The sequence below is a fragment of the Gorilla gorilla genome, chromosome 9 (genome assembly GCF_029281585.2).
Source record: "Gorilla gorilla gorilla isolate KB3781 chromosome 9, NHGRI_mGorGor1-v2.1_pri, whole genome shotgun sequence".
Taxonomy (NCBI): domain Eukaryota; kingdom Metazoa; phylum Chordata; class Mammalia; order Primates; family Hominidae; genus Gorilla; species Gorilla gorilla.
Window position 1 is genome coordinate 7,416,847 of NC_073233.2, and position 12,647 is coordinate 7,429,493.

General features: G+C 56.0%; 1 protein-coding gene across 4 annotated transcripts in view; it reads left to right on the plus strand.

Moving 5' to 3' along the window:
• The window catches only part of AP2A2 (adaptor related protein complex 2 subunit alpha 2), an 87,286-nt gene that overhangs the window by 45,995 nt on the left and 28,644 nt on the right, over positions 1-12,647 (plus strand). For all 4 annotated transcript variants that reach the window (XM_031015829.3, XM_031015828.3, XM_063710866.1 and 1 more), the window contains 3 exons: positions 318-511; positions 5,596-5,725; positions 9,552-9,653. In XM_031015829.3, the coding sequence (XP_030871689.1) occupies positions 318-511; positions 5,596-5,725; positions 9,552-9,653 (426 nt within the window). The remainder of the gene's footprint in view (positions 1-317; positions 512-5,595; positions 5,726-9,551; positions 9,654-12,647) is intronic.

Genomic DNA, 12,647 nt, shown 5'->3' on the forward strand with positions numbered 1-12,647 from the left:
AGACGCGTGGCGCACAGTGAAGTGAGTGGGACCGGGGGGTCCGGTTCCTGTTGGCGTCTGGCTCGTGGCATGCTAGTCAGGTGTGCCCCACAGGAACGCTGCGCCATGAGAGCATCGTAGCAGAGGCATCCTTGGTTCCACTGGAACAGACGTTTGCCGAGTCCTGAGAGGCGCCGCTCCCACAGCAGTGCCCTGGGTGCGTGGGTGGTGCCCGGGCTGCTTCCGCATCTGTGTGTCACTGATTGTTGGGTGACTCAGGGCCACAGGTGGACTTGGATTGTCATGAGCTTTCTCTTCTCCTGTCTTTTGGAACGCAGGGCTACCTTTTCATCTCTGTGTTGGTGAATTCGAACAGTGAGCTGATCCGCCTGATCAACAACGCCATCAAGAATGACCTGGCCAGCCGCAACCCCACCTTCATGGGCCTGGCCCTGCACTGCATCGCCAGCGTGGGCAGCCGGGAGATGGCCGAGGCCTTCGCCGGGGAGATCCCTAAGGTCCTCGTAGCCGGGTATGTGCCGGGCTCGTGCCGGGCTCCTGCTGAAGATGTGCTGCTTTCATGCCAAATACATCAAATATGGAGCTGCTTAGCCTAGGAAATGTTTTACTCTCCCCATCTTATGGGAGATGAGATGTAGCCTAAGGTGGGATCCAGAATTACAAGTTTAGGCTGGGCACAGTGGCTCATGCCTCTAATCCCAGGACCGTAGGAGGCCAAGGTGGGAGAATTGCTTGAGCCCAGGAGTTCAAGACCAGCCTGGGCAACATAGGGAGATCCCATCTCTACAAACAGTTTTAAAAAATTAGCCAGGTGTGGTGGCGTGCTCCTGTCGTCCCAGCTACTTGGTAGGCTGAGGCGGGAGGATTGCTTGAGCCCGGGAAGTCAAGGCTGCAGTGAGCTGTGTTCATGCCTTGGCGACTCCAGCCTGGGCGACAGAGCGAGATCCTGTCTCCAAAGCAAAAAGAGAATTACAAGGTTAGATTTCAAGTAAAGTGCAATCTAATACCACTGAGATTCAAAACACAGATCAAAGAAGAACGCCCACACCCTGCCAGCAAAACCAAGGAGGGGCTTCAGCCCCACAGGGCACTGGGTAGAACAATGCATCTCTGGGCAGCTCCTCCTCGTGCCCTTTCCCCAGGGCTTCACGCGGAGAAGCTGAGCACCACGCCGGAGCGCGCTCGGCCATCCGTTCCGTCCCTTGTTAATTTGGAGAGAAGCCTTGAGGGGCTGAGTCACCAGCTCTGGAAGAGCTTAAAGCAACCCTGGGGTGTCTGCCATAGGCAGGGCCCTCACCTGTGTGTTCCAGGATACCCTGTTGAGTTGGGAAACTGACCCCTCGCCCACATGGTGCCACCCGGCTGAGCTAGGCCTCAGGCCACGGGAGAGTGGGTGGACATCCACCCAGACCACACAGGACTGGAGACAAGGTGGTGGGAAGGCATGAGAGAAACAGGCCTAGACCGGCATCTCAACTGGGCCACATTGGCTTTGTGAGGGTACTGGGCCGTGTCTTGGGGCATTTTTGGTTGTCATAGTGGGTAGAGACCAGGGTGCTGCACCCCACACCACTCAGGATGCTCCACAACAGAGAATGAGGCAGCCTTCTATCAGCTGTGAGGCGAGGACGTCCCACAATAGAGAATGAGGCAGCCTCCTGTCAGCTGTGAGGCAAGGAGGAGCCCAGCTGGCAGAGAGACCGCAGCATAACCCCGAGAAGACAGATATTCAGAAGGGCAAGAGCTCAGAGATGGGTGACCCCGCAGTAGGATGGACAGGAGCAGAACCACCGAGCCGGGGGAGCAGGCGCAGTGCCTGAAGGCACTGTTGCTCCTCAGGCCATTCAGTCATGGGTGGCAGAGCATGTGGGCGCCCCGAAAACAGGGTGCCCAAGATGGAAGGAAGGCTCGAATGATCACAGGGCGCTGGTGGAGGAGAGGGAGGGTGGGGCTGGGGGTCGGAACCAGCCAGCAGGTCCAGCGGATTCTGTCTCAGGGCCATGGCCTTCTGGCCCTCCTTCTCCTCCTGCCCCCAGGGTTGTTGCTTGCCTGTTTATTACCTGTTTCCGCCCTCGGGGTGGAAGCTTCCTGGGCTCTGAGGTGTCTGTCCACTGTGGTGGCCGCTTTACAAACCCAGCATCTTGAACAGTACCAGGTCCCTCGTAGGTGCTTGGTGGATGTCTGCGCGTGAGCGGAATGCAAGACAGGGCCACCCCTGAGGCACGTGCAGATTGATGAAGTGGGGCACTACCTGAACCGAGGACCTGCTGCAGGAGCCAGGGATGGAGGAGGGAGGAGCCAGGGTGAGGAGGGGTCTCCAGGGGCCAGTGCGGTGCGTCTGCGGCTGGAAGGGAGCAGGTGGCCAGTGCACAGCATCTGCAGCCAGAAGGGAGCAGGTGGCCAGTGTTGTGGTGCCTGAGTGGTCCCATGGGGATGAAGGTCACAGGCAGGGTTCTCCTACCTCAGAGAGCTCAGGTAACATGTTACCCATGGGCCTTCCTTGAAGAAAAGGGCTAGTTGTTGAAATCCAGCTAAGTAGTAGATGACTCAAAGTAACATGCTAAGGCTGGGCACAGTGGCTCACGCATGTAATCCCAGCACTTGGAAGGCCAAGGTGGGCGGGCCTGAGGTCAGGAGTTTGAGACCAGCCTGGCCAACATGGCGAAACCCCGTCTCTACTAAAAATACAAAAATTAGCTGGGTGCGGTGGTGCTCACCTGTAGTCCCAGCTACTCAGAAGGCTTGAGGCAGGAGAATCGCTTGAACCCAGGAGGCGGAGGCTGCAGTAAGTTGAGATTGCACCACTACACACCAGCCTGGGCAACAGAATAAGACTCTGTCTCAAAAAAAAAAAAAAAAAAAAAAAAAAAAAAATAGCCGGGCATGGTGGCTCACGCCTGTAATCCCAGCACTTTGGGAGGCTGAGACGGGCGGATCATGAGTTCAAGAGCTCGAGACCATCCTGGCCAACATGGTGAAACCCCGTCTCTACTAAAAATAGAAAAATTAGCTGGGCATGGTGGCGCCCTCCTGTAGTCCCAGTTACTCAGGAGGCTGAGGCAGGAGAATCGCTTGAACCCGGGAGGCGGAGGTTGCAGTGAGCCGAGACTGCTCCACTGTACTCCAGCCTGGCGAAAGAGCGAGACTCTGTCTCAAAAACAAAAACAAAAACATGCTCGGGAAGGAGGTGCTGTCATTGGAGGACTGCTGGTGTGTGTGTCACCTAGAAATGGAAGGACAGAGTAGGTGCTGAGGAGGTCAGGTCATTCCTAGGGCCAGAGGTAGGGACGGGAGACAGCGGCCAAGGCAGAAGAGTGGGGTGGTGTCTCTGCTGGGATGGACGGAGTTGGTGGAAAGAGAACCCGTGGAGGTGCAGAGTAGCCGTGGGGTCCTCGGTCTCCCTCGTGTGAGCCGACATTAGCGAGTAGCTGTAGGGTCCTCGGTATCCCTCGTGTGAGCCGACGTCGGAGAGTAGCAGTGGGGTCCTCGGTCTCCCTCGTGTGAGCCGACATCGGAGAGTAGTGGTGGGGTCCTCGGTCTCCCTCTTACGAGCCGACATTAGTGAGTAGCAGTGGGGTCCTCGGTCTCCCTCGTGTGAGCCGACATCGGAGAGTAGCAGTGGGGTCCTCGGTCTCCCTCGTGTGAGCCGACATCGGAGAGTAGTGGTGGGGTCCTCGGTCTCCCTCTTACGAGCCGACATTAGCGAGTAGCAGTGGGGTCCTCGGTCTCCCTTGTGTGCGCCGACATCGGAGAGTAGCAGTGGGGTCCTCGGTCTCCCTCGTGTGAGCCGACATTAGCGAGTAGCAGTGGGGTCCTCGGTCTGCCTTGTGTGAGCCGACATCGGAGAGTAGTGGTGGGGTCCTCGGTCTCCCTCTTACCAGCCGACATTAGCGAGTAGCAGTGGGGTCCTCGGTCTCCCTCGTGTGAGCCGACATCGGAGAGTAGCGGTGGGGTCCTCGGTCTCCCTCTTACCAGCCGACATTAGCGAGTAGCAGTGGGGTCCTCGGTCTCCCTCGTGTGAGCCGACATCGGAGAGTAGCGGTGGGGTCCTCGGTCTCCCTCTTACCAGCCGACATTAGTGAGTAGCAGTGGGGTCCTCGGTCTCCCTCGTGTGAGCCGACATCGGAGAGTAGCGGTGGGGTCCTCGGTCTCCCTCTTACCAGCCGACATTAGCGAGTAGCAGTGGGGTCCTCGGTCTCCCTCGTGTGAGCCGACATCGGAGAGTAGCAGTGGGGTCCTCTGTCTCCCTCGTGTGAGCCGACGTCGGAGAGTGGCGGTGGGGTCCTCGGTCTCCCTTGTGTGAGCCGACATCAGAGAGTAGCAGTGGGGTCCTCGGTCTCCCTCGTGTGAGCTGACACCAGAGAGTAGTGGTGGGGCCCCCTGTCCCCTTCGTGTGAGCTGATGATTTAGACTGTGTTCATCTGCCTAAAAGAGGAGGCGGATTATCCTCCTCTCTGAGGAGCGTGGCATGCTGCGCGCCCTCGTGTGTCGGCATTTGTAGCCACAAGCGTGGAACCTGGTTGGCTCTTCTATGTTGAAGGACTGCTGCGGGCCCAGTCATGGGGTCTTGAAGCCGCCTGGCAAGGACAGCCCTGCTGGCGCCTGGAACACACCCCTGATGTGGCCTCGACCACACATCCACATGGACGCATGGCAGGGTGTGTGTGCGGTTGTTGCTCTGGGCTGATCTGGTGAGGATGGGGTGGGCCAGAAGAGGGACACAATACCTACTCCTCCTTGCAGGGGCGTTGGCACCCAGAAGGGGAATTTTTTATTCAAAGTAATTTTTTGGAATAGTATAGGGGGAGATTTAGCAATAAAAAAGCCAAATGGTAAATGGTACAGGTAGTCCCTATACCCTTTTCTTCCTTCCATGTGGAGCAGCAGATTCCAGCTGATTCTGTTAAGCGCTTGGAGAAGAGACTGGCACTTTTTCAGCTGTGCCTCCACAGCGTCCACCCCAGGCTCCCTGTTGCCTTCCCAGCTGCTTAGCAGAATCTGGTGGCGGGAGGGCGAAGGGGGATAAGCGGAGCATGGAACACGTCTGTGCCCTGGACAAGCGTGTCGGCAGCAGAGCAGGAGAGCCATGGCCGGCTCCCTTCCCACCGTGTCTGCAGGGACCCGAAGCCCTTTGCTCCAGGGGCGAGGGCATGTGTGGCCCAGCCCACTGTTCAGGGCGGGGCGTGGTGGGGTGAGGGTGGGCGTGGGGCAGGGGAAGATCATCAAGCAGATGTGGAGCTCCATGGCGGTGCAGGGCCCTCCAAGCATTTCTGTTGTGATTGTGGATTATTAAGTTGTAACAACAACAACAAGAAAGCTATTGTTCAAACAACGAATGAGCAATGTGAGCTGCATGTGGTCGGCTGGTGGTTTTGGTGGTGAGAAGGTTGGCAGGGAGACCTTTGGAGCAGGGCCCATGTATGCTGAGAACGCTGCTGCTGCCACCTAGGTGGCCTCGGCAGGCGGCCCTGAGTGCTGTCTTGGCCCCTGCGCCAGCCCCACCCCCGCGTCTCCTGCTGGCTCTGCGGGGGTGCTCCGTGCAGCTCTGAGCTGTCCTCAGCCCGTTGGGAGTGACTCTTGACGTCTGTCTTTCAGAGACACTATGGACAGCGTGAAGCAGAGCGCGGCCCTGTGCTTGCTGCGCCTGTACAGGACATCCCCCGATCTTGTCCCCATGGGCGACTGGACATCCCGAGTGGTGCACCTGCTCAACGACCAGCACTTGGTAAGCACCCTTGGCTTTGGTTCTCCCCGCTCCCCCAGGTGACCTTTGGGATGGCCGTTGTGAAGACACCATGGTGCGCCTTCTCGGGATGCCCAGGAGAGGCTGTCACAGGGGCTGCTGTGGCTGAGTGCTGAGGCCACGGGGGCCCTTCCTGGGGCTGGATGAGTAAGACTCCGCCTCTGCTCATGCTGTGGCCAGGCATTGGCTGAAGCCCTCGGGTAGCACAGAGGCTCTGCAGACACCCACAGCTGAGACACGTGTCTCCTGGAAACACCTGTCTAGTACGGGGAGCTCCTGCCTGGTGTCCGGGCTGCCTGTACCCTCATCTAGGCTCTGATGTGCGGTCTTACTAATCCATGTGGATTAGTAAGACTGGGCCAGGCCCGTGGAGTAGGCCCAGCGGTCATCCCCATGGTATAGGCATACACCAAGGGTGGAGGTTTCGAGCGATTTGGTGATGTGTGTTCAGGTGCCGTGAGAGGCAGGTGTGGGGGAGGGGCTGTGCTAGTGTGTGAGCCTCAGGGGCTTGGGGGTCACAGAGCCGTCCACCGCATCCAGCAGGGGTGGATGTGGGCAGAATGTGCTTGTCCTGTCTGAACTCTGCCCTATGAATGAGAGGGTCAGAGTTGGCAGGAGTGGAAGTATTTCCTGCTGCGTGGGGAGGCATGTGGGCCGGTCACGCGTTCACAAGGATCCAGGATAGAGGGCCGAGAATGCCACTTTCCCATGTTGCCGTGAGCCCCATCCTGGCGGGGGAGCCTTTCAGATGGCACTGCTGGAGGCTGTCGTCCACCATCCCGTGGACCGTGGGAGGTCATGGGATTTTCCCGCTTTGCAGTCAAGGAGGCCGAAGCTCGGAAAGAGGAAATGCCCTCTCACAGCCCCAGGCCTGTACCCGGAGTTGGTGTGTTGGGGTCTTGGGCGTCAGAGAGTGCGCGGGTGAAGCAGCTATGTGGGGGCTGTGAGTCGGCAGGGCCTGGTCAGGGAGGCAGGCCCCGGGCTCCTGCTCCACATGGCAGCCGGGCACTGGGCTGCTGAGGGGCCGGGGCTGCCTGCTTTCCCCTGGGCCTTCTGCAGACAGGATCTGTGCACGCTCTGTGGGACTGGCCGGGACTGCTGTCATTGCTCCTGCCTTGGCAGCAAGTTTCCATGGCCATGCAGCCGCAGGGTCAGTCACCCTGAGTGCTTTTCAGGGTGGCAGGGCCTTGCCTCATATGGCCACAAGGGCACCTCTCCTTGGATACTTTATGATTCTGTGACGCCAGCTACTTGGTTTGCTTTTTGTATTTTTATGCATGTGGCTTTATTTCACCAGGCACTTGAGTCAGCATATACTTGGTTATAGGCAACAGAAACTCATCCTGAAGGGACGCCACAGCCAACCCCAGGGTGGGCTCCCTGCTGCCCAGTACTTTCCCGTCTTAGCTCTCCCAGCTTGTGCACCTGCACCCCTGGCAGCTGTCTTTTGTGTCGCCATGGCTTTTGTCAAGTGCCTTCCACCTCTGACAGCGAAGGCCTGAGGCTTGGCTTCTCTGGTCTCAAGTCAGGAGCCCCCAAGAAAGGTGTCATTTGCTCACCTAGAGTGAGTGAGCTCCCCCATGTGTCCTTCAGGGAGGTCTTGTGGAGTGGGACAGGAGGTGTGGGCAGGACCAGGTGGGTGAGGGTCAGAAGGTTGGCGGTCAGGCGTGCGCCCGGAGTGGGGTGGTGGGGAGGGAGGTGATGTGGCCCGAGTGCTGCATGGGCACCGTGCCGAGCCTTGGGTCTGTAGCCTGAGGGTGGCATGATGGAGCAGACAGGTTGGAGTGGACAAGGACAGGAGACACCATGGGGAGAAGGGTTGGGGGGCTGGGCCAAGGGCTGGAGGCCACTGAGGAGACACGGAGGTCGCTTTGGCACCAGCTGCCACCACAGGGGTGGGGCCACGTGTCGCGGGCCTGAGTGTGCCCCTCGAGAGGCCTCTTACAGTCTCAGTGCAGGGGGAGGACGTCCTAAATGAGAGGCTGAGCTCAGCGCCTGTCAGCCTGTTGCAGGGGGCATTCTAGATGCGTGTTTCCTGGGGGAACACGCCGTGAACATTCAGGAGCCCCGTGGGGAATGACTCTGCCCTCATGGAAGTTACAGACCTGCAGTTTCTTACAAGTTCTTTATTGGACATGGCAAAATCCGTTAGCACTTTGCTCACTGAGAAATACAGGAAGAAGACCAATCAGACCAATTTCTTTCTTATAGCTTTCACATTTTCCTTGGAAAGCTGAGGGCACAGGCACAGCAGGTCTCTGGGGAGAGTGCCGTGCTATAGTAGGTGCACCCCAGCCAGGCTGAGGAGCCGTGGCGCAGGCCGAGCGGTGGGGGGATTGCACCCCAGCCAGGCTGAGGAGCCGTGGCACAGGGCGAGTGGTGGGGGGATTGCATCAGTCATTCAAGTAGACATTTCCTTTGAGACAGAGGCTTGCTGTGTCACCCAGGCTGGAGTGCAGTGGCGCGATCTCAGCTCACTGCAACCTCTGCCTCCTGGGTTCAGGCGATTGTCCTGCCTCAGCTTCCCGAGTAGCTGGGATTACAGGCGAGGCGAGTGCCACCACGCCTGGATAATTTTTGTATTTTTAGTAGAGATGGGGTTTCACTATGTTGGCCAGGCTGGTCTTGAGCTCCTGACCTCAGGGGATCCGCCTGCCTCGGCCTCCCAAAGTGCTGGGATTACAGCATGAGCCACCGTGCCCGCACAAGTAGACACTTCCTGAGCTCACTGTTTACATCTTCAGAGTGAATAGGTATCATTTATTTTATATTTTTAAAAAAAATTTATGGGAGAATGTCTTTATATAATTAAAGTCTTTTTTCAAGAGGTCTGAGTGACTGATTCCCTAATGGCTGTCCTGGAGCAGTAACAGGCTGCCCGGTGCCGTGTCCTGGAGCGGTGACGGGCTGCCCGGTGCCGTGTCCTGGAGCGGTGACGGGCTGCCCGGTGCCGTGTCCTGGAGCGGTGACGGGCTGCCCGGTGCCGTGTCCTGGAGCGGTGACGGGCTGCCCGGTGCCGTGTCCTGGAGCGGTGACGGGCTGCCCGGTGCCGTGTCCTGGAGCGGTGACGGGCTGCCCGGTGCCGTGTCCTGGAGCGGTGATGGGCTGCCCGGTGCTTTGGGGAGGACCGCTTGTGCCTTGGGATCTGAATCTTTTCTCACTGAGGGCCAGGAGGAGCGGGGAGGGAGGACTCGCGTGCTGGGCCTAGTGGCCTCATCCAGCCTGTGGTGGTTCAGTGACTGCCAGGGCCACTTTCCAAAAAGGAGAATGGAAAAGGACTTCTCCAGTTGCTCTTTTCTACAGTCTCACTTCTGGGTTGTAAAGATTCAGATCAGTGTAAAGGTAGAGTCTCCTTCTGCAGTGAACATCTTCTCCAGTTGCTCTTTTCTACAGTCTCACTTCTGGGTTGTAAAGATTCAGATCAGTGTAAAGGTAGAGTCTCCTTCTGCAGTGAACATGCGTCATGAAACCAGAGGCAGTAAGTGCAGAGGACGGTGGAGGCCAGGCGGCGTGTGCAGCCCACATGCTTGACCTGCATGGCTGGACGTGGCCCTCTGGCTCTTCGATGCTGGCAGGGATCTGGGCTAAGCATGACGGAACCTCCCAGTTTTTAAGGAGAAGCTGGAAAAAGAAAACCTGCGTGTGCCATCTGGGAGAACGTTGTAGGTTTCTCGGAGTAGGCCTGAGGCCGAGGTGGCTGTGGGCTGCCACTGTGCTGCTGGTTGGTTTAAGGTTTTCTTTGGAAGATGAGTGAACACAAGTGGTTAGCTTCAAGTGTCCTGACTGTTGTGTGTGTGTTTTCTTTCAGGGTGTGGTAACTGCAGCCACAAGTCTGATCACCACTTTAGCGCAGAAGAACCCAGAAGAGTTTAAAACCTCCGTGTCTCTGGCTGTCTCTAGGCTAAGCAGAGTAAGTCTGTTCGTGGGGGAGCAGAAGTCAGGGTGGGTTTTGTCTTAGTTATATATTTATTAGCCTATTTATAGAATGCAAGGTATTTGATCAGTTTATAAATTCAGGGATGAAAACCAACTTGGCTTCTCTGTCAACCTTCTTGTTGAGAACTGTCCTGTCTGTACAGAAGCACAGCTCCCTGTTCCCATGGTGTGAGTGAGCACCCAACACCATGTGGGTGGAGGAGGGGCACCCAGTGGCCCCGTGTCCCCACTGGGGAAGCGTGGCTGGTGCTACGTGGACCCACCATCTGGCGTGCACGCTAAAGCCTGCCGTTCAGCTTCCTGTTTTGAGTTTGATGCAGATGGACCTGCAGCACACATTCTTTTGTTTTGCTCAACATGGTGAAATTTTTGTTTTGTGTGCAGCTGTTATACATTCATGTTTGATGCTTCATAGAATTGGTTGTGTGAATTGTCCGCTGCAGTTTACCTGCTGTCCTGTTGAACACGTAGCTCCTTGCCCTCTGAGGCTGCTGTGAATCCTCCAGCATGAGCAGTCTTGGATGTCCCTTGGTTTCCGTGTGCACGAGATGGCTCAGCTGGGGCCGCGGCTCCTGAACCTGAGGAGACCGGCGTTGCCAGACCAGCTTCCCCTGCGGTGCGCCCGGCTCTCACAGCGGCAGCAGGAGGCGCGGGCGCGGCACGCGTAGTGTTAGTCTCTTGGGTTTTAGTCATCTGGGTGTATAGTGGGAGCTCTGTGATTTATTTTTTATTTTTTTCTTTTGAGACAGACTCTCACTTTGTCACCCAGGCTAGAGTGTGGTGGTGCAGTCTCAGCTCACTGCCACCTCTGTCTCCTGGATTCAAGGGATTCTCCTGCCTCAGCCTCCAGAGTAGCTGGGATTACAGGCACCTGCCACCAAGCCTGGCTAATTTTTGTATTTTTAGCAGAGATGAGCTTTCACCATGTTGGCCAGGCTGGTCTTGAACTCCTGACCTCAGGCAATCTACCTGCTTTGGCCTCCCAAACTGCTGGAATTATAGGCGTGAGCCACCGCACCCGGCCTCTTTGTGATTTAAATCTACATTTTCCTGATTATCAATGAGGTTGAGCAACTTTGCATGTTGATTGGCTGTTTGGGTGTCTTGTTTTGTGAAGTGCCTGAGTCTTTTACCCATTTTTACCCTGGGTTGTCCGTTTTTTGTGTTGAATATTTCACCATTAAGTATGATGTCTGCTTTAGAATTTTGTTGTTGTTGTTGGTACTCTTCCCATTAAAGAAGTTCCTTTCTCTATCTAGTTTGTCAAACAATTTTTATCATTAACTGGTAAAAACATTTGAATTGGAGTTTTCTTTGTGGGAAACTTTTTTTTTTTTTTGAGATGGGGTCTCGCTCTTGGTGCCCAGGCTGGAGTGCAGTGGTACGATCTTGGCTCACCGTAACCTCTGCCTCCCAGGTTCAAGCGGTTCTCCTGCCTCAGCCTCCCGAGTAGCTGGGATTAACAGGCGCCCGCCAGCATGCCTGGCTAATTTTGTATTTTTAGTAGAGACAGGATTTTTCCATGTTGGTCAGGCTGGTCTCGAACTCCTGACCTCAGGTGATCTGCCCACCTTGGCCTCCCAAAGTGCTGGGATTACAGGTGTGAGCCCCTGCGCCCGGCTGTGAAACTTTCTAATTATGAATTCAATTTATTTTATAAGTTGTGGAACTGTGCATATTTTCTTTTTCTTTTTTTTTTTTTTGAGTCGGAGTCGCACTCTGTTGCCCAGGTTGGAGTGCAATGGCACGATCTCGGTTTACCGCAACCTCTGCCTGGGTTCAAGCGATTCTCCTACCTCAGCCTCCCGGGTAGCTGGGACTACAGGCCATCGCCACTATGCCCAGTTAATTTTCGTATATTTTTGATGGAGATGGGGTTTCACCACAATGGCCAGGCTGGTTGCGAACTCCCGACCTCAAGTGATTGCACCTGCCTTGGCCTCCCAAAGTGCTGGCATTATAGGCATGAGACACTGCACCTGGACTCCTTTCCTCTACTTTCTTTGGGTTAATTTGCTAGTCTCTTTTTATTATTTATTTATTTATTTATTTATTTATTTATTTTGAGATGGAGTCTCACTCTGTCATCCAGGCTGGAGTGCAGTGGCACGATCTCGGCTCACTGCAAGCTCCGCCTCCTGGGTTGACGCCATTCTCCTGCCTCAGCCTCTCGAGTAGCTGGGACTACAGGCGCCCGCCACCATGCCTGGCTAATTTTTTGTATTTTTTAGTAGAGATGGGGTTTCACTGTGTTAGCCAGGATGGTCTCGATCTCCTGACCTTGTGATCCGCCCGCCTTGGCCTCTCAGAGTGCTGGGATTACAGGTGTGAGACACCGCACCCGGCCTAGTCTCTTTTTAAACGCTTGAGATGAATTTTTGTTGCTTTTCTCTTTATATTTGTTTCAAATATATACAGTTAAGGCTGTACATTTCTCTCTGAGCCCGGCCTTAGCTGCATACTTGTTTGAGAGACAGCTCATGTTGGCCGTGTCTGTGTGTCACGGAAGTGCTGTGATTCTTGCCTTTTCCTGCTTTGTGTTTGTGCCTTTCAGCCTTCTCTTTGACAGGCAGCCTAGAGCTTGCCTCCCTGCAGCAGGAGTCCGTCACCCAAGTCTGGGCTGGCATCTTGCAGCTTAGGGCAGGAGTCAGGGTGAACTTTTCTGAATGGGTTCACTTATGGCCTAAAAGTGTCACATGTGAGCTTTGTAGGAAGGGAGGAACTACCCTGACCTCCGGGAAACAGGAGACATCGGGCTGTATGTCAGTGGAAATGCGAGGTAGTCGTGATTGTCACTTGTTCAGGAGGTTGACGGAGGATCTGCCGAGCCAAAGGCCGCATTGGACACAGAGATGGGATGTGAGTGAGGCGGGCAGTCTCCCTGCCTCCGTGAGCTCACCATCTGGGTTGGCCTGTGGTCGGGGGGCCCTGTGGGGTTGTGGGGTAGGGTCAGAATGCCGGCTTCTGG